This window comes from Lycorma delicatula, chromosome 9 (assembly GCF_047948215.1).
Source record: "Lycorma delicatula isolate Av1 chromosome 9, ASM4794821v1, whole genome shotgun sequence".
NCBI lineage: Eukaryota > Metazoa > Arthropoda > Insecta > Hemiptera > Fulgoridae > Lycorma > Lycorma delicatula.
In genome coordinates, this window is record NC_134463.1 from 23,815,203 (window position 1) to 23,838,697 (window position 23,495).

The following is a 23,495-nucleotide window of genomic DNA, read 5'->3' on the forward strand; positions in this document are numbered from 1 at the left end:
AGATATGAAAGACCAAACAAATTACATAACTGTAATTTTAAACTTGACTGAAATTCAGATAACCTTCTCGACCAACAATTTGGAAATATAAATATGGATTTCAATTGGCTAATCAGAACAAATCTGAACAGATTCAAATTCAAAAATCTGACATATTGAAAGGTTATAGAAAACTTAACCTTTTTTTAAGAACTGGAAAGTGTAGCTTATTCTAATTTTTTTAAGAACAGTTGATATGGTTTATGTTAACCATCTTCACTTATAATGTATGTAAGAATCACTGATTGGCAAATTTACCACTTTGCACCCAACAAAAAGTACTGGGATGTTAGTACAACTGCTTTTTGAAAATAGGCATGTCGTAGATTACAGTATTAGTTAGATGGTTTTAAAGGAAATTTCTTCATTTTATATTAATAAGTGTTCTGTATGTGCACCATGAGTCACATGGTATATCAACATGGTAGTACAATTCACCAAACACGTGAAAGCACTCCCCACTAAACACTAACAACAATGTTTGCAATATGTTGCTTTAAATCATCTACCCCAAAAACAGCAGGGAGAAAAACTTCTTTTATAAAATCTCACAAAGAGTAGTCTATGAGGTGTTAAGTCTGGACTTGTTGGTGGCGAATGTATCAACATCATATTTTTGTCAATGCTGTCAATCTAACCTCTTGGAAAGGGTTCGTCTTATAATTTTGAATTTCTTATGTGCCAATGAGGTGAGTTTCATCATGTACAAGAATGAAGTTCTCAGCATATTTGTCAAATTGAGGTACTAGTAACTCGCTTAACATCTCAAAATAAACTCTTTCAGTTGTTATACAATTATGAAAAATGATCGTCTATATACTTTTAGAAGGAAATAGCAGAAAACACACTCACATTAGATGAATTGAGTACATTTTGCAGTTTTTCTAGGGTTTTCTGTTCACAAACTCCATATGTGGCTATTGACTTTTCCACCAATGTGAAATGTACGCTTGTCACCAAAACATTAGGTGATGAAAGAAACCATCTTCTTTGTCAACACATTGTTGCATGCACAATCAGAAAATCACTGTTGAAATGAATTATATCTCAAGCATAACTGATTTTACACAAACCAAATCGACTGACTGATTAACTAAAAGGTAGTGTAGTACTTATAAACAAAATAAAGAAAACAGTCCAAAAAAAAATCAAAATTATTACTGCAGATTTTTATTGAAATTTTTACTGAAAAAGAAAGGGCATTCAAATTACATTTTTAGATTTTATTTAGCTAAAACATCTCAGGCTTGTGACTGGATAAGAGCAATTGTAGATTCACAATTTTTTTTAATACGTAGGAAAATATAACAAATGTAACTGTAACAAATACTATGGAAATTTAACATCCAAATCCGAACTATTTTTAGCATCCAAAGCATAATAACAATAGTAGTAATAAACAACCAAGATTAATAAAAATAATTACACTATCTAACAAGAGTGGTAATAAATTTTATTAAATGATTTCAGTAAATGGCAAGAGACGGACAAGAATCTAGAATCACTGGTGTTGGAGACTTATCAAAAGGCTTTTTTCAAATATTGTACTATAAAAACAGCACTTTCAGCACCTAGAAAAAGTCTGATATGTTATGAGAGAAATATTGACTATTTTATCAAATTTTAAACGATATAAAAATGAAAGATTTCAAGTAACAATAGTGGTAATAATTACTGAAAAGCAGTGATGTTTAATTTCCTCCTAACCTTTGATACTGTAATATCACTTGTAATCAACAAGCATCAGTTCATTCACTTAAGACGAAAATAAAATTTAAGAGGGTAAGGAAGAAACAAGGTTAACAAAATAAATTATAACTTTAAGGAGAATAATTTAGGAATGTAAGGTATATGACAAAACATAACAAGCAAGCAGACTTTTTTAAAATACAAAAAAGCTTTAGAAGAGACAAAGTCTCTTTTTTAAAGAATATTAAAAAATTGACAAATAACCAATTAGAGAAACTTAAAAGCAAATAAAAAAATTGGTAAAATATCATAATTCAAAATTAATTGTAAATAAAATTTAATTATATGAATATACAAAATATATTTTTTTAAATAATTGAAATTTATTTCAAATTGTTTATTCTTCTATAACGCAAAATAAAAATTTCTAATTTTAAATAATAGACTTTTAAAAACATAAAATAATGAATTAATGCTGATAAACTAAAACTACCACTTTAATTAAACTAATATATTAATTAAAAACAGAAAATCATTACTTGCATTAACATTAATATGCAATATAGAAGAATAAAGAGAAACAGTAATAATAATATTATTAAAAAAACACTCTAATCATATACAATATCAAAGAAGTCCCAACATTATTAATCAAATATATTAATAAAAAAATTAACTGTTAGTAATAATTTAGAGAAATTAATCAATTTAATTCCATAATAAAAATATTAAAACACACGGTTAAAAATTATTAAAATTTATAGAAAAACATACTTCCAAATTTAAAAATTACATTTAAAAAATTTTATTTGATCAGTAGAATAGCGTACAGTTAACGTAAAAATAAACAAAACCTTTTCATATGTAGAAACTTACAGTAGAAGATATGCTATCAAGATTATGTACGGATAATTTCAGTAATGTAATTCATGATATCAGGTTGGCATAGTTACTGATGACATTATTAGTAATAGTATAGAAATAAATCAGCAGACAAGAAAAATAGTCAATTTTACAGTAATACAGAATAAATATCTAATAAGTAAACCTATTAATGATTAAGTCCTTAAATATTCAAAATGCATCTTCTGAACTATAAGAATAATTTTTTTATTGTACCTGTTCAATTATCATCAAATAAAAAAATATTGTAATTCCATAATCAACTCACACAATACTACTTGAGTTCAAATCTTGATTAATACACCTACAAACACACACACTAACATGATATTTAAACATTTGATACGTTGATTTAAACGATTAATTACAATATACTACAAAAAAGTTAATGATTATTTTCTTAAAATTAATTTACTTTCTGAATGCATGGAGGTAAGCTTCCAGAGAATCTTTTGAGAGCAACTGTGCAGGTGTTTTGTCAGCAATGTTGCAGATTGGCAATTTTATTACGGCACTTACTATGACATAGTTAGGAAACACCTTTAGTAAGAGGTCAACTAATATATCTTTGGTGTTTTTTGTATAAAATACTTTTTTGCAATAAGTTTTTTTTTAAAATAAACAAATATAACAAACATACTAAATGTCCACAAACTAAAGCCATTCAACTAATTACTTCAATATTAAAGTATCAATAACTATCCCACATACACAACTCCAAAAAGATATTCTAGACCATATTTCTTCTACTTTCTTGGAAAGCATATATTTTTAATTTATTATAAAAGAAAAGAGTTCACCCTTATTCTGCTATGTTAATTACCTGTAAAACAAAAAAAACAGTACACATTTTTTCTCAGACTCCAAATCAAATTAGGCTCTTTTGCATGATAAGAGACAAAAGCAGTGGAATGAGATATTTTCATGGATTTATCAAAATTCCAGTAACTAAATTCACTATGTAGAAGAAGTAAACAATGGAAATAATGTTATAAATGTGGAATTTATGTCAACTGTCCTATTCCAAAAAAAAAATTAGCACAATCATTTTTTAGATTTTCACGAAAACTTGTCATTTAAACAACTATTTTTGAATTTGTCAATTTCACCAATTGTGTGATATTTAAACAAATGCTTGTCATTTTATTAGCAATAAAATTATAAATATTACATACATTGATAATTTAAGAATTGATTTGGCTGCAATTTTGAAATTTGGCAAATCCTAACTATTGTTAATAAAAAAAATCTAAACTTGTGTGCAAATTTTCATTAAAATATTTTAACTGTTTCCGAAAGATGAATTTCTATAAAAAAAAAAGGTCAACAGCAAAAAACCAAGTACTTTTCGATTTTGGTAATATGTTGTAGGAAATTTCTGTGTAAACACTTTTGTTTTTCACCATATTGTTTACAGTTGGTGTATGTGGAAATAGAGTCTGGAAAGTTTTAGCGTACAATAAAAGTGTTCAAGCCTCATCAGAATAAGAAAACATAAAATAAAAGGCCAATGCACTACTTCTCTAACAAAATGGCAGTATTTATAAATGCGGTTAATAAACATTATAATAATTACTGATTTATATTATCTTATCTAAAGTATAAAATTATTTTACACAAAGAAAATTATATTAATTCAAGCAACAAATCACTTTTCTTTTACATGCAATAATAAAAAATAAAAAAATAAAAGAGAGAGAAACCAAGTTGAATCTATCAGTAAAGAATAAGAAATCGTTAATAAAAGGAAGCAATCCATTAATTATACCTTTTTTTTTAAAAAAAAGATAATCAGCTGCATTTTTGTAAATTAATTAACTTTACGTTAACTTCATAACAGCCAAAGCTAGAAATTGGAAAAAACTTCTTTACAGGCTGGCTTATCAATTTAATGGCACAGCTAAGTTAAATAAGTAGTTTTTTAAATTCCACATTAATGAACTAACTTATAAATTATATTTTTTCAATATACTTTTACAACAATAAATAATTCATAATATACTAAACAATATGTATATTTACTCTAAAAGTAAGCATATTTAGTATAAAATATCAAAGACATAGTAATTATTATATAATATCATTATGTTATTGCTGAAGCTACAAAATATATATGAAGGCTTAGACACAAGATTCTACATCTCTAATTATTTATACCCTTATTTATTAAAAGTAAATGATTTAACAATTCACAATACCTGTTTACAAGATAACTAAATACAGCCTTAAAATAAACCAAGATAATTATAAATATATTGTGAAAAAGAATACAATATTAATTTATTTTAACAAAATCTCCAATGGAGTTCAGCTAAAAAATTTATACTTCTGTTTTATAATTTTACACAATTAGAAATAGCTCTTAAAGAAAAATGATGTGACTCTTAAAAATTTCTTAAAGAAAAACAATTCATCAATAAGTGCCATGCTTTTCCTGTCCCAGATAAAGACAGCTATCACCAGAGGAACCAATTATAAGGATAACTAAGGATATTTAAAATAAACAACTATTACTAGGAGGAGTCATGAAGCCCTCTTTTAGATGGGTTTATCTTGTTTTGCAGTCCACTTGGGGGAAGATCATTTTCACATATTCATTTTCCTTATCCCTTCTTTTCTGAGATGTCTGGTTTCAGTTATAATTGCCACTTGATCTGTGCTATGAGATCACCAGATGAGTTGACCTCATCTGTCTTAGGATGTAGTTGGAACTATCTGTCTAAGAACATCTGCTGCCTGTATAATAAGCCTGACCTGAAGCTGAGATATTACTCAGAAAACCCCAAGGATTCTACTCCTTCCTACTATATAAATAATTAAATTTTCAAAAAACTTCTAATCAAAAATATAGGGTGTCTGGGCTGAAGATATCCAAAAGTAATGACCTATATTTAGAAAACCAGTCATAACCTCTTAAATGAATGCTCAACTGAAAGGAAATATCTCAAAGATTTGTTCTGTATACTTTCAAGGTTGGCAAAATACACATGCACAGGCAATGACTCAGAAATGCATTTGACTCGGAATGCATGTAGTCATCAAGATGTGGTCTCCACAACAGAAGGTTCAATGTATGCTTTGGTCAGTAAAGTTTCAATCAGTTACTAATGTTCAACAAGACATATGAACTGAATGGAATATTGATCCTCCTATGTCCAAGTCTAATTACCAGTTGATACTACTTTATGAGACAGACTTAGTTTCACATACTGGAATCACTGAAGTTTCAGTTGGTGACAAGGCTATGAATTGTGTATGCGATCATCTACTGCCAATCCTGGAAAATCAATTAGGGGGGCTAAATACAAACTGCAAATTCCATGTTCCACTGTTCCCGACACTGTTCATAAGTGGCTCTGTTTGCGAGCAAACAGTTACAATTATTTCATCACATTAAACCAAATGATCGCCGCTTATGATATCAGTTTGCTGTGGAGGTAATGCACTGTGTCAAAAACAATCCTAATTATATTGATGCATTGTGAGGCAACCTTTCATTTGTGCGGGAAAGTTAACATATACAGTAGTTGAATTTGGGGTACCGAAAACCCACATGCAGTAATAGAAGTCAGTGTCTAGTTAGGACTGTACAAAAATAGGGTCATTGGTCCATTTTTTGTTTCATAAGCCCAGGATGCATGTACCTCAACATGCTTGAGAACTCTGCTGTTCCTCAGATTCCTGCAAGCTTCAGTTTCCAACAAGATGGTGCTCCACCACACTTTCATCAAGATTTTACCATGTTCTAGAACAACACTTTCCCAGGCTGTTGGTTTGAATGAGGAGATCCAACTGCATGGTCATCTAGATTTCCAGATATCACTCCTTTGAACTTTTTTGCTTGTGTATTTATTAAAACTTGTGTGTATCAAAGACAAGTTTGAGGTTTGGATAATTTAAAACAGAAAATTGTTAAAGATATCGGCCTAATACGCCACAGGTGCACCTAAACACCTGGCAAGACTTAAGATTGTAGGACAGTCCAAGTTCAATGTGTGCATCTTTTTGTACAATGTATGCATCAGCAGACATCTAGTTGTCTTCAGACTACAAAAGATATACACATTGAACTTGAATAGCGTACAATAAAACTTGGCGAGTTGTGTATATTAAACTATATTAATTAGTTTTCTTAATATAAGCTGATACACTTTTAGATACCTTTAGCCTTGGATACTCTCTATGTTAGAACATACCTAATTATACTCTACCTTATCTGATGATATCATTTTTATTATTTTATTCATACAAATGAAGCAAAATTAACAAAATACAAGCACGAATCTAAGAATAGCAACTAGGATGAATCACCTCTCAAGAAAACTAAATACTTAATGTAAAATCCCAACATTAATTAGCCCTCAAGATGGTGAAGTGGACTTCCTAATGGTTCCACATTAGCCTGTAAATTGTAATTGAGTGGTGTTAAGAAAGATAAAATGCAAACAGCCAAAGCCACATTCAATGAACTGGTTTCTACAGATCACACATATTAAAAACACTGAGTGGTGTTGACTTTTTTTTTTTACTGGCAAATGACAGTAGCATCTGTTGCCACTCCACAAATTAAAAAAAAAAACAATCTGATAAAAGAACAAATGATGAGGCATATAGTATTAATTTAAAAAACTTTCCTCTAAAAAAGATACTAATCTACATTTTTTTGTCTAATAAAATGGACTGCATTATTTATAAAATGGAAAATATTTCAACTAATTCATTTTCAAACTACAAATGTTGTGCTGATCAATGAATTCATAACTCAGAACTTAATAAGCCATACAAAATGATTTATATAAATGAATATTACTGTGAAGTTTGGAGTTCTAATATTAGAATTGTAGATATAATTTGGCAGAAATTATTAACAACTGTTATTATTTTAATACTTAGTAACTGGAGATGTTATATTATGGAAGTTAATAAATGTTAATTTACACCCAACTACTTTTACTGAGTAAAATTAATCGAAGAATACTGCACACTGGAAGTAAACAATGGAGGTTTAAGTAATTAAGATGTACACCTCTTATCTAATTTTTACAACAAAAGAAATGATGAAAAACATATGATAGACATTTTTGACCCAAAAAAAAAGTTCGACTGATTTTTTGAAAAGATTTTCATCAATATTTCGAATAATTAACATATTTGTGTCTAATAATAAATACCTACTTTTCTTCGTAAAAGGAAGTAAAAATCACAAAACAGAATACGCTAATTTATATTACAAATGTGACTGTCTGTGTCACAGCAATAATTTTTTTTAAAAATCATTGGAAAAGATAAGAAACATAAAATGATTAAACCACCACAAAGCTGCCAAATTTGTTTTAAAAAAACTTAATTTTACAAGTTTAAATTTTGTATGTACATAACATCCTGCACATAAAAAAAATTCAACTACTTTTGACTACGGTATACTTTGTTTTAAGGTAAATATAAGACCTTCACCTGAGACTCTAAAAGCTTTCACTTCAAATCAGTCACGAAGAAGTTTGATTTAGAGAGAAAGCTAAGTCAGATTCCAGTTGCTTGGTGGAATTGCCAATAAAATATCTTTAAAAAATTGTTTACTTAAAATATTTATTTGTATAAAGGTTGTAAAAAAATAGCACACATCAGTACCACCAAATTCACTAACACACACAGTTCAAAATGCATAGTTTTGCAATTGTGTAAAACTGACTGAACAAAACAAAATTCCATTAATAACATTCTTTTTTTCTTTTAAATACAAAATCCATTAAATATTTAAAATATGATTAAAAATAAAATATTATTTTATTATTATTACAGTAAAATATAATCAAAATTATACAATTTAAAATAAATATTTATTAAATCTAAGTAATAAAATGCTGCATAAAAAATATTTGTGAAAAAATGTGTGATTTTAATAATTAGTACAATCAATTTGTAAAACTACAAAAGTGAAAGCTTGTAAAAATTGTGTTACTTTGCATAAACATGCAAAAAATATGTGCAGTGACTATTTTGCTTCCAAAATAAATTAGAAAAAAAAATACAAAAAACCACAGGCCCAAACAATCAAAACAAAAACCATAGGTTCATGCATAATTCAAAGAAAAAGTGACATAAATGAATAAATAAACAATAAACCAAACAAAACAAAAACTTCTTAAAGTAAACAAACCTTCTATACCTGAAAAATAAATAATGTTATTTTTATAAAAAAGGAAATACAATGGTAATTAATAAAAAAAATTAAGAATAAAATATTAATTTCAGTTCCCATGGCCACAAATTAAAGTTTATTTCTTAGAATAATTAAAAATAAAATGTTAAATAAAAACAAAACTAACCATTAAAACAATGCAATAAAATTAAGGGAAATTAAAGGAGAATAAATAATTTTCTGTATATAAACAAAGTATTAAAAATCCAACACCATAAGGAAAAAATTATAACTTATAAAAATTATAAGTGTATATATAAACAAATGTGCATATAAGTAAAAAATGCAAAGCACATGGCTTAGATGCATATAATTTATTATGCTAATCTTGCGTAACAAATATAAAATGGATTATCAATATTTATTCTTCACGTTAATTGTATATATTTAAGTGTGTGTGAGTATACTTTAAGAGTTCACACAATACCCCTCCTCCCCATATACACACAAACACAATTGTTTTCATTACGCAGTATCAAAAATTAAACTTAATGATACTTAGCCATAAGCTTGAAGTAATATGCTCCAAAAATATAATACTTCAGTTTTTCAACTAAGGAAATTTTATATAGAAATTATGAGAATCTTAACAAATAAATCAAAGTATTTAAAATCAATATTTTGTTACATGCATGATGAAACAAAGGAATTCATTTTAAAATAAAATAAATTACTATAAAATGTTATAACTAGTATTTCTATTTTCTTTAAGATAGACTAATAGTCCAAGATCAGAAATTTGTTGAAGGATCAGCATATTAGATCCGAAAGAATATAACAAATGACTACACACAAAATGTCATGAACATACAAACAATAAAGCACAGACACTTAATAGTATTTTTTTTTAGTAATTCTGAATAGTATGCGCTCTATTTTAGTGAATACAAATACCAATATTAATAAACTAATAATATACCTAAGAGAACAATAAAATAAAATTCACCATCTGATTTGACATCTTTCATTCAATTTTTAGAACAGCTTCAGACTTAATTTTTAATAAGTTACAGTATGAAAAAAAATTAAATGTCTTATTTTACTACTATTATTAGAGCAGCAATGAAAATTAACATTAAAAAAATAAAATTCTCTTTTATCATATGAAAAATACAATAACAAAATTCAAGGATGGAAGATAGTCTAAGAAATGAAAGATATCCCTCATCTTTCATTTGAGGGAAATGAAAGATAATTCATCAGTGAATTCCATTTATTCCTCAATTACTGAGCTCTTTAATTTATTAATATACAAATAGTAAGGTGGATTTTTTAAAACAATATAATTCATCAACATGTGAACAACATAAAAAACAACAGTAGACCAATAAATTAAAAAAAAAAATCAAGCACATATGATAACTCTTCTTGTAGGCCACACAACACACACTGTATATTTGCATTATCAAAAACGCACATTAATTTATATCAATAATATAAAAAAGATTTCACACAATTCATGACAACTTGCAATTCAAAGTTGTTAAAAAGAAATATCAATTTTTAATAAATCAAAAACAATTCTTTGTGACATATATACATAAAATATATGTGCACACACACACAGTTTCATTTATAATAAATATATCAGATATATATATATATATATATAGAGAGAGACACACACACACACACACACACAGAGAGAGAGAGAGAGGAGAGAGAGAGACACACACACACACACACACACAGAGAGAGAGAGAGAGAGAGAGAGAGGAGAGAGAGAGACACACACACACACACACACACACAGAGAGAGAGAGAGAGAGAGAGAGAGAAAAATCAAAGGAAGAACAGGTTGTATGACAAATAAAAATTCCAAGAGTTAACACATGTTACAGACAGCAGAAAAATTCCCTGACCAAATCAAAATACATTCAAATTGAATTGCATCCACTATTTCAGCATTCCAATACTCCATTTCCAAGAGTGCCACACAGTATTAATTACTGCCTTATCCTTATAAATAAATGTATATTTATTTTAACTTATTTCATACACATGTTATTGAATAAACAACTCTTTAATAACTGTAATGTTATTTTTAAATGAGACTGAGCTGAAAGAATTATTTTGCCACACAATCACAATCAAGGTTTATCAATCTAGACTTGTAAAAGTCTCAGGCCAAATATTCACCAGACAGTGCTATTAGTTGAACCCAATGAGCAAAGTATAAATAATTCAGACACTTTTAAGTTTTTAATAGGAAAAAGTAACCATTGCTTTATCTAAATTTGAACCAAAAATCAACAGTACCTCAGAACAGTTACAATGTTAGGCAACCATTAGTCAGTTGGGTTGTTGTAAGTATAACTTAATATAACAAAAAAAAAAAAGATAAATTTTTTTTGTAATGCTAACACATATGTAAATAGTAATTCATTCACGTGCAGATATAAACATGAAAATTTTAAAATTCAGAACAATTTAATTCATACATAAATAATGATAAATTTTGGTATTATTAATAATAAAACTTGCAAATTCCATAACTAAAATAGATAATATTAAATAATATTTTGAAATAAGTGCACTATAAAAATCATTTCGCATCCTTGTAATTATAATTTATTGATATAAATAAACCATGCCACAAATTTAATAATGAAAAAATAAATTACATACACTATACAGCTATATAAACTGAAAATTCAGGTGTGCCCTTAATAAATTTAAGGAAAACAATTTGAAAAATTATTCAATACTAATATAATAATAAAAATGAAAACTTCATTATAAGTGAAACATTAAAAGTACTTTTATCCAAAATAAATATAAATGATAAATTAACTTCTGTGCAAAAGTTCAACAGGAGGATTTTTGGCTGTAATCTTTAGATTGCTAGTACCTGTAACATTATTTAATATATACTATTATAAAAATTAAAACATTTATTACGAATACATTAATTATCACCTGATATACAAAATTTAAAATGATATTTCATTTTTAGACTTAAAACACAAACATTAAAATTAATCTTTAATTTAAAATGAAAGATAGAAAAATTAAAATTAACCTATTTTTTTCATGTATACCAAGAGTGTTAGTGTTCTGCAACAAATATAAAAATTCTGCAATCAATATAAATGCAGTACCACACATATTAAAAACTAGACGAATGCAGTGAAGTGTATCAATAGTGAGTGCCCAGAAGATTAAGTACATACATGAATCAAAGTAAGATTAAAACATAATTTTTTTCTAAAAATGTACACTTTTGTTTTAGTTAAGCTTTTCACAAAATATCTAATCGAATACATTTTACTACATAAGCTCATGTATACTTATACTTGAAGTGGTGTAGTAAATTAGGAAGGATTCTAACTGACACGACATTTAGATAAAGTTTTTGGTAGCAAAATCTGAGCACCTTTGGTAGTTACAAGGCACAGTTGGAAAGTAAGTACTGTTAAGGCTATTAACAAATAATAGCGGTTTATTTTTAAACAAACATCTCAGATTCCACCTATTAAGGCATCTGTTAACAGCAAGGAACCAATTCCTCATAAAATTATTTTGCCTGTGAAACGACCAAGTTGTACAGCTCTTTTAATATTGTCATTGTAATTGAATCATAAATCTGACTGACAAAATACCATTTCAAATGCAGGAATATGTGAAAATTTCTTGTTTAAAAAATTATCATGAATGCCTTTTGTTTATGAGAAAAGTCAAAGCAGTGTTGAGTTCATTGATGCATTTTTGACACTCAAAACTGTAGCAAAACTTCTGACATTTCAAACAATCTGTCACAATTTCATATAGATGGTTCTTGAAAGTAATATAAAAGTTTTTGAAAATTTTCTGGCTGAAGAGCTATGCTAAATCATCATTAATGACATTCTCTATCCATATGTACGCCTACTCAATATATGTTTTCTTTTCTCTATTATACTCTATTCTCTCAAAACTCCGTAACTTACTTCTTGTTCTCTGTAAAGCAGCAATCATCTGTTTATGAATCTCTGTATTAAAAAATTGACGTCTGTACTTAAGTCTTTAATTGTCTTACACATTTAAAATGTACAAAACAAACTGTCAATAAAAACTTCTTGTGTAATGCTGTATAAAGCAAGCTAATATACAAGAAAAGAAAGCACACATATGTAGGCGACTGAAGAATTCTAGTGGCTACATTTGGAACAGTACTTACTTTCCAAATATGGCTCAAAAACAGTTGGAAAAAATGTATAAAACACTAAAATTCTGAATATATATTTTTTTGCATTATATTTGACAATTTTTGGCATATGACAGATGTCATGTGGACTGAATTGTGAGAAATATTTGAGAAAGCGTGCATAAATACAAGATGACAGGTTTCATACAGTTCAATCTTAATGACTATCTAATAAATAAAAAAAATTCAAAACCTATGCACTGGGTCTTAGCTGCACCAATTAATACTGTTGTAATAAGTTAAAATTAGTATTAAAAGTGCTAGTGTCATGAAGTCATGTGTCCAAAACAAATTCCACATAACATTATTAAATATGACTTTTAACATTGGTATATAATTATTATTTAATATGCTTTGGCCAATGGTTCAACTAATGGTACTGTCACATCAATGGTAAATTTATGTCTATAAAAAGCTGAACGGCAATGAAGTTGTCAGACTGATGTAAAAAACTATCTTTAGAACATACAGCTAAATAGTATGTCTTCGAATTGTTATTCAATTCAAGGACGTCTTTACTTTCCTTTACACAATATAAAGGAATTCTGTAAAGGAAAGAGAGATTATAATAACGGTAACTCTAGAGTACATCAAAATATGATCCAAAAATTTCCTTTCAACAATCATACAAAATTTACAATAGAGTACAATTTCAGCACATAATGAACTCTATTCTTTTTCAGCAATATACCATTTTGAGTACTATTTTATAGTTAAAGATTATTATTTATTTTGATATTTTAACATAAACAAATTACTTAAATTAAAAATAAATGGACAATACTTTTTTTTTTTGAAAACGTACTAAAAACTAGTTTTATAAATAATTAATGTTAAGAAATTTTAATTACATTAAATTCACAAAAATCAAGAAAATTAATACCATTTTTTATATGCTATAAATTATTATTATAACTAAGAGATGAAAAAAAATATATTTGTAAACTTGGTTGATGAATTAGAAACAGTGAATTATATTACTAGACAAGTAATCACCACTCACTTGAATATTTACAAAGAGGCCATTTAAACTTAAAAACTGTATGAGTACATATTTTTGAATACGAAAATTTTATAAATATCTTTTTGATTTGCATAAAAGGACAGTGATTTAAAATAATAAAAAAAGTAAAGATTCTGTATCCACAGAAATGAATAACAGTTTTTAAAATCAATCTATTTAAGTGTACAATAGCAACAAGAGGCGGACATCCAATGAGTCACCATGATGGGTGATAATGGATTTTGTAGTATGTAAAAAATGTCATGCATGCTCAGGACCTGAATGCAGAACCTCCAGGTAAAAGACAAGAGATGCTATCACTCCGCCATGGAAATCATCAATTTTTCAAAATATCACCTTTTGATCAAATCAACCACAACAATAAACATTACTGATAAAACTTAAATGAACAAGGGGTAGATGGACCGACAGACTGAATCCAGATCTCCAGAGATGGCTGGACTGCAAGCATGGGGAACTGACAGGTCACATTTGCTTTAAATCATACCAGTGTGTGCAGGTATTGAAATCCTTTGCCAAGTGCGATTATAGTGATAGGGAGAACACCTCAGAATACAATGTTCGAATGTGACCACGGGGAAGAGATTTGTGTATTTATGGGAACTACGATGCAGAACAAATGGGGGTGGTCATCAGGCTACTGCTGTGGAGGAAGGGTCATCATCTGGCAGTTTTTGTTTTATAAGAATTAAGGGTGACCAAAATTAAAATTTTAAATGATCAACATCATTGATGATGTAGACATAAAATAGCTGACTAAAGATAAACAAATTTTTAAGTCTTAATTTTAGTCTTTTTTTGACTTTTGAACGACTCTGCTCTTTTACACTCTAATATCTTAGAGGAAAGGCTAAAAAACAATCTGAAACTAAGAAGAGGTCTTCTGTTTTTTGAACTGTGGCTGTTCATATGAATCTTACACACAGACATATTTCCTTCCACACACAACACACAGTTGTTGAATATATAGATGCTGTTGCAAGACAAACTAATAAACATGACTGTAATATGTTAATCAAGGTAAATCAAAACATTGAAGACAAATTTTTGTGAACTTAATGTAATTAATAAACATAATTTTAATACATTAAAAATATTTTTATATTATTTGAAGTTACCCCAACTTGAGGGCTTGTCCACCGGCACGTAATCCTTCTTCTCCGAGTAAAGTGATCTGCTCTTCTTCACGACCAGAATCTGCCATCTGAGGGCAGCATCCACCCAGACTGTGATCCGCCTGGCACAACAGATAACTGGACAGGGTATGGCAATGGATAATGGACTGAGGATATTTGGTTTATTGATTTTATGGATTGTAGGTCTTAAGACAATGACACAACACACCTGGTTAAAAAGGATTACTTAGGTATTTATTTGTAGATAGACTTTATTTGAAAAAAAAAAAAAAACTGGACTATAAGTAATAAATAATTGACAAATTAAAGTGAAGAAGAAAAGATTATTAAAAGAAGATATTAACATCTCTTTAGAAGAAAATACTCCAAAAGAAATAAAAAAAAATAAACTTCCTCCATTTTAATTCATCTGATACATTTTCTAAACTAATTTTAATAAAATTGCCAACAAAGGTTTAACCAAAATTCCTTTTGTTTACATCCTTATGTATTTGGGAATCAGTAAATTAATTTACAAGAGCTTCACATAACTGTGATTGCAAGTAAGATAAGATTGGTTTCCATTTTATAAACTTTTAGTTTCCGTCTAATATCTTTGTTCTTTAAAATTTTGGGTTACCATCCGAATTTAACTAAAATATGTTTAACCAAAAATTTAATGTCATTCCACAAGGTTATTTTTAAACACTTTACAATGTATAGATACTCATGTAACTTTATTTTAATTTCAGATACACTGGTTGTATCAAAGTATTATAAGACCTAATATTCACAAAAGTGGACTGTTAACATCTATTATTACAAAATCTTTAGTAAAAATAGTGCAATAAAACTTTATAAGTTAGTTAAAAATTATAATTTCAGCATCTCTTTTGGAGTATAATTTTAAAAAAATGTATTATTTCAAATTTAACGTCCAGCTTTAAGATTATTTTAATAATTTAAAATATATAATAAATCAATAAATAAAAATCACAACAAAGAGAAAATAAAAATATATATATATGAAATTTATGTAAAGAATCTAGTTAAAAAAAGATAATTTAAAAAATTTAGAAAAATTAAAAAAATATTTTTTATCATTATAATAAAACCTACAATAACAATTAATAAAAAAATTATTATAACTACTATCAATATACATAAAACAGCATAAAATAAACACAAAAAAAGTAATAAAGTGCAAATTAACAGCAGACAAACAAATGTTGGTACACAGATAAATACACAAACATATATAAGGTGTAGTAAAAAAATAAAGGAATGACAAAAGGAAAGTGCACATAAATTTCTAAACAGTAAAAGAAAACTATGTGCACAACATGAAACATGACATTGCCAAAAAGTAACAATAAAATGCATTAAGCTATAGACTAAATTTCAAAATAATAACTATTTAGAAAAAAATAAATATAATAGTGTAACCATATAACAAAATTAAAAATAGAATAAAACAAAATAGCTCAATAAAAAATATTTAAAATAAAATAAAATCTTAAATGTAATTGCGAACTGGAGTAAAAATCAAGTAGCAATAAATTTTAAAATAAAAAAAAAATTAGCAGAAATTAAATAAAATGAAATTTATACTAGTGTGGAGTACGTAACATTAAAAAATATTATTTTTTTTGTTCTATAACAATTAAGAATTAACTTTCTGCTTAAATTACCAGTGTATACAACCACATCATTATTTAGACTTTGTACAGCAATGAACAATACCATTATTATGGTTCAAGCTAACTTCAGGTTAGTAAATGCTTACACAAAATTTATCTTTCAATCATTTACTTTAATAAATAGGAATAAAAAAAAGTATATATATATATATAATATAGAAGCAAATAGGAACTGTATCATGAAATGCTGCTGTAATAACTGATTACAACACAGATTATAAAACGTTTAAAATTAAGAAGCATAAAATAAAAACAAACTAATTTTGAGCTTTTTTGTTCTTTATGATATCGATAAAGAAAATGAATTCAAGGAAGATCAGGTTAGTCTTGGAAGGGAGGGTGATGTAAAACATAACTATTTACATTAGATATTATGTAGAATAGAATAAGATTTATTCCATACTTAAACAAATTTAGTAATATGACTGATAAACATAAAAGTTATAACTTCTATAAAACTGAAGTAGTTGAGTGATTAGATAAAAAACAAGAAAGGCAAGCTTCAGAACAAAAAGAATTGAACGACAAGAATCTAATCTCATTATTTTTTATTCTAATTTGCAGAAAAAATAGGCAATAAAAGATCTGAACCAAAATTTTGAGAGTAGGGTAATCCAAGAAATAAAAAAAATAAATAGTACGATTCATTAACAACATTGTTTTTTTTTAACTAAAACTAAAAGTAAGAAATGACATGAATTTAGAAATGAGTGAAAAATTTAATTTAGTGAGAGATAAATAAAGAGTAAAAAAAAAAAGGTAATGAAGTATAAAAAAGGAAACAATGATGAACCGAATAAGATGGCGAACATTACATATTAAATCTCAAAACATTTTCTAAGATATAATATTTTTTTTAAATCTGCAAGAATAGCAATTTCTGACAGTAAAATTGTGACAACAAGAGGAAAGAAAAAGAAATTTGCTGTTATGGAAAAATGCTGTGATTTAGAAAGCATTTGGAATGAAATTGTTTTAAAACCAATCACATAAAAGAGAAAAGCCTGTGGCAAATTCTTATTAGAAAAACTAAGTTGAGAGTCATATATTAAGGCACTTGATAATTGAGGCAAGTGTAAAGTATAAATAACAATAAAGGGAAATTAGAGCTAAAATATAAAAAAGCAAATATAGAAATGGCATTGAGAAGTATATTATAACTATAAACTTGTAGAGGCATATTTTTGTTTACTATATATTATGGTCTTGTTCTGAATACATGTTTTCACTTTGAAATGAAAGTAATTAAATTTTAAACTACTGACAATGTTACTCCTATTGAAATTTACCATTACTAATGGCTGTTTTTTTTGTCAGGATAGTATTGAAATCGTGAATTATGGAATAAAATTTAAAATGTGAACCTCCAGTGAAAGAAATTTAGAACATCAAACTCTAAAACTTTGCACACAGTTTGCATGCTCATTCAAAAATGCAACATCAATTGGGTCAAAATTTGAAAGAATAATTTGGGAGTTGACTGAAAGATTTGTGCTAGAAGGGAAGGTGTTTTATATGGATGTTGTCAAATGAAAGCAAAATAAAGCCTATTTTTCAGAGATTATCTAAAAGTTGGTGGCCAGAGACTAATTTTTGATGTACGATGTTTACAGGTTTGAATAAGTCCATATATGAACCTATGCAACTAGAATTACTACATGATTGCTAAATAAACAACATCTTGGAAAAAACACCATCGATATCATGGAAAAAAGTCAATTTGTGATTAATAATTAAATAGGATATACCACTACAATCCTAGGCAGCTCATTGAATAACAAACAAATCATCCAATCAATTAAAAAACAGCTTTCAACCAAGAAAATTCTATTGACCATTCTTATTAAGATTCAAAGTATGTCGTACCAATTAATTATCTTAAGTCAGAAAATACTGTAAATTTTAGTCACCACACAGTAAGACTGACAAATGTTAACAAGTACTTTGAAACAATTGAAGTTAAAAGATAAACATTGCTATAGCTGACAATCCTAAACCGTTCATCAGACCCATACAAGCAATTTCTTTAAGAAATTTATTTAGGTGTTCTTGTGAAAATTGGTCTACTTCCACATCTACGTTAAAGCTGACTTCCACGTACTTGCAAACTTTAAAAGGGGCATTAAGGAAATTCATTCCACTATAATGTTGATAAAATAAGACAAGTAATTCTACTTGTTTGATCCATCATGGTATCCTAATAGTCCAGAAATAGGTTGAATTTTCATTGATTGCAAGTAAAGTCATCATTAAAGGAAAGATGTAGACTACAATTAAAACATAAATATAGATTTGTAATAAATAAATTATTAATTTTTTAAAATTATTTTTGTTCTTAAGATAACAAAGAGCGACATTACTTTTAAATCCGTTCTTGTATTTTATTAAATATCTGTAATCTCTTAAGAGTTTTCATGGATATAAGGTTTCTGGTAAAAATAAGCATAGTCTGACTTATTAAAGATCAATTTGTATAATGATCTATGCCATATTTTTCCAGTGTAAACCATTTAAGCAATATGGGTGATCTGAGTGCTATGGATGAACTAAATTTTGTTTTAGTTTCTAAGTAAAGTTTTATATTTTGTTATTTTTTTAAATTTCAAATGAATTCTTACAAATATAAATAAAGCAGTTAAGAAAAAATAATGTAAAACATGATTTAGATAATTTATTCATATAATTTCAACATTATTATTTATCATGTAGATACAAGACAAAACCTCACAGTACATAAAAGCTATTATTCCCCAACTTTTTATAGCAATGTCCTTGAAGTAATCCAACACGAAAGTTGAAAGAAATGAGAAAAAATTATTAATTTAGCTTTAATTTTAAAAAAATGATAAACTGCATTAACGGATAAAGTAGGTGAGTCACATATCTTCTAAATAAGTACACTTTAATGATTTATGTACTTTATTCTGAACGATATATAAATAAATAATGAAATTTCTTACATTCTTCATTGATAAATATATGGAATATGATACATTTTATCTGAAAAGCTGATTTAGTGTATAAATGAAATTACCTGTAAGTAGCCTATTGATTATCTATTTATTAGAACTTTCAATATAATATTTAACTATAAATATTAAAACAGCACTACTGCAAATACAGCTAATAATCCCCCTAATTGTCCAGTCCTTCTCTTTCAGTGCTAATTATTAAAAATTAGTTTTACTATTTTACTTTGGGAATTGCTATGGATAAGTGAAAATGAAATGAATTAACTGAAACTGATTTTAAAGAATAAAAATACCACTTAATTACATCAGTGATCTTTCGCTTACTTACGATATACAGTAATTGAAGAGAAATCAAAAGAAATAAGTCTTACAATATATTACCACTAATATAAAGTATTATGTCATGATGTCAACCATGTCAGTGTAGCATTTGTAACTTATTTTGTGGTATTTTATAGTTATTTAAATTATAAATCATTTCCTACAATTTAAGAATTCTTCAAACAAACAATAAGATCTTTAGACATTAGGTCCATTTCCACAAATCAGAGTAATTATATGTGGTTGTGTATGTACATGTATACTTCCATTTATACTTCTTAAAAAAATAATTTAATAAATGAAAACATGGTTATTCATGATAATTAAGTTATTTAATATGTATAAATGTAAAACAAAAATCATTCACTGATGAGTTCTTACTGATATCAGAAGAGATTGAAGTAACCTCCTATTAATCATTTAGTTTTTAACAGAATCACAAAATTAAATAAGACCAGTTTACAAAGTTTTCTTTTAATCCTATCATAGCGATTGTAATAAAACATTTTTTACTTAATATTTTTTTAAAAATTCATACTTTTTTTTAATATTTCTAAAACAGGACAATAAAATATATATCAGTATACGGAGTATGATAAGGACCCTGTCTTCCAGTTGTTATCTGATTCTGAGGATAGGGTCAGATTAGGAAAACCCTCAGATGCCTGTTTATTATCTAGAGGAAAAATAATTTGTTACATCTTGTATTTAAATACATCTGTTATATTTAAATTCTGTTGTATTTATTCTGTCATATTTAAATTGCATTTGTTACATCTTGTATTTAGTCAATGCCAAATTGTTAAAACAATGTGTTGCTTCCAACCTTAGCAAAGATGCACTAATCTCTCAGGAATATGAGTGGAACAGGTACACCCATTACCTGAAAACTATGAAGCAATACCTCTAGGGATAAGGGTCCTTTTTTCTATTTATTCCTTTCTCTTCTCTTTCATCTTTTCTTCCACTGTGGAATTCTGTGGAATATTATCACGGCTACTAGTTCAGAGCTAAGAATGTGAAAACCTGTAAAGTACCTCTGTCCTTGGTAGTGTCCTTGCTATTGTGTGATTTGACGGGTGGCTCTAACAATGGACTTACCCAGTACACATGGTGATCCTGGCTGTACAAAAAGCCTGACCTGCAGCGAGGTGCTTATTAAGTACAGCAAGACCCATTTATCTCCACTAATGGATACATACATTCTGTACCATGTCAGTGTAGCAATTTTAACTAAAAGTTATAGTTTTTTCCAAATCATTTCCTACAATTTAAGAATTCTTCATATAAACAGCAAGATCTTTGGATAGTACGGACCAACAATAAATGGATCTTCTTCGGTTGTTTTGTATATATGTATGTATGTACTTATTGAAATCATGGTACAGAATTACACTAGTAATTCTGCATAGTTCTAGTAATCTGATAGTTGATATGATATCTGCTGACTATAACTGAATTTTTAACCAGTGCCAAAAATATTCTTACTATATAAGAATATAAAAACACTGGAAATGACTGACCAATGATTGAGGAAGTACTTCCTTATATCCCCGTGATCTTGTTTTTGTATTTCAAATGATTTTTTGTAAAAAAAAAAAGGTGTCTAAAGGATAAATAGAAAATAAAAAAATATTTTTTCAAAAACTGCTATAAGATTAAATATTTAATAGTGCTGAGAAAACCACAATGTTGTACACAGTAGAACATCTGAAAGACAAATGTAAGGCTTACAAATTGAATAAAACATGAAAGAGCGAAGTATCTGCAGCTCAGCCAATGAGAGAGACTGGAATTGGGCGATATCAGGGATAGGCAGTATAATCAATGGAGGACAAACTTTGGGTCAATAGTGGTGGTTTAATGATGGAATCTCTCTAGCTTCCCCACACCTCTTATTCATCTCTGTTTAAGAAAGATTCAGTTGCCATTTTAAATAGAAAATTTTATAAAAAAATTTTTTTGTGATGAATACAACTTATGAATAGGTTGTTCCATCTAATAAGAAGCAGTCTTAGTGCAAAAAGGTAACACATTTGACTATAACTATACACCTCACTCCAATCAGTCAATTACAATAAACTCTATTAGAAGTATCAGCAACAGGAATAATCCTTTCATGACTTTTCAATGAATACTAAAGTTAATAAGTTAAAACTGTACAAAATGTATCAGTATGTGGGTAGAAAAATTTATTTAGAAATAAAAATCCCAACAAAATATAACCTTAACTTACAAAAGAAACTGTCTGAAACTGTAACCTACATCTACCTACACTTTCCCATTAATATATCCATTATAGGATTTTCATGCAGGAACACAACAATTTCAATAAAAGGATTGTAACTTATGGGAAATCAAGGACAACTCAATCATATAATAACGATTAATATCAAACTTAATTCATCCATAATAACAGAATTAAAGATGATTATAAGGATTTGTTGACGACTTGTAAGGTATTATTCTAATGATATCATCTGAAATCCTTTTATATATATATATATATATATATTCTTGTTAGTTCAATGAATGCTATAAAATTTTAACTAAATGTACAGCTTTTGATACCACAATTATATTATTAATATATTTGAAGTAGTAAATTTAAAGGAAAAAAAAAATCAGAAAAATTAACAAAAGCTAATATTTACTGCTTTCCATAAATATCTGCAACAATATTATGCAAGCATAAATATAGTTATATATATATATATATATATATATGAAATTACTGAAAAAGAAAAACATATTATTTTAATAGAAAAATTAAAAAAAAAAAAAAACAAAAAAAAACCATAAAATATAGAGAAACAGTAACATAAATGAATCAAAAATATTTACAAAAATATATTTCAAATAAAACAACACAAATATTAGCAACAAAAATAATTATTAAAAATATAACATTTTATATACCACAAAAATAAAAAAGCACTTTGGCCATGCTTTTATTACACAATTATTATGCAATACATACTACAACTACTTCTACTACTACTACTACTAAACCGGCTACTGCAACCAACTACATATAAAATCATCACAAGTAAAGAAAAACTATAAAAACAGGAAAACTATTTACACACTACATAAATAGTCCACCACCAAAAAAAAAAAAATGTATGAAATGCATGCATTGTGAAATTTTTTAGCAATGTGTTATAACGTAATTAATTATTTATAGCAGCAATCATTACTTAAGTTTAATATATAATGAAATAAAATTTTCAAAATTAAAATTCAATTTTTTTTAAACTTAAATATATTTTTATCATTAAAATTTTAATAAAATTTATTTTTTAAAAATTAGAAAAAAGATGCTAAACAAAAAAATCTTAATGAAT

At 27.2% G+C, this 23,495-nt stretch overlaps 1 protein-coding gene across 7 annotated transcripts in view; it reads right to left on the bottom strand.

Moving 5' to 3' along the window:
• The window catches only part of Vha100-1 (V-type ATPase subunit a family protein Vha100-1), a 130,208-nt gene that overhangs the window by 64,779 nt on the left and 41,934 nt on the right, over positions 1–23,495 (bottom strand). Inside the window, exon 4 of one of the 7 annotated variants that reach the window (XM_075375677.1) lies at positions 15,159–15,277. The exons of 5 other annotated variants lie outside the window; for them this stretch is intronic. In XM_075375677.1, the coding sequence (XP_075231792.1) occupies positions 15,159–15,277 (119 nt within the window). Of the gene's footprint in view, positions 1–15,158; positions 15,294–23,495 lie in introns of all 7 variants that reach the window. One more of the 7 variants, XM_075375680.1, reaches the window with a different exon arrangement.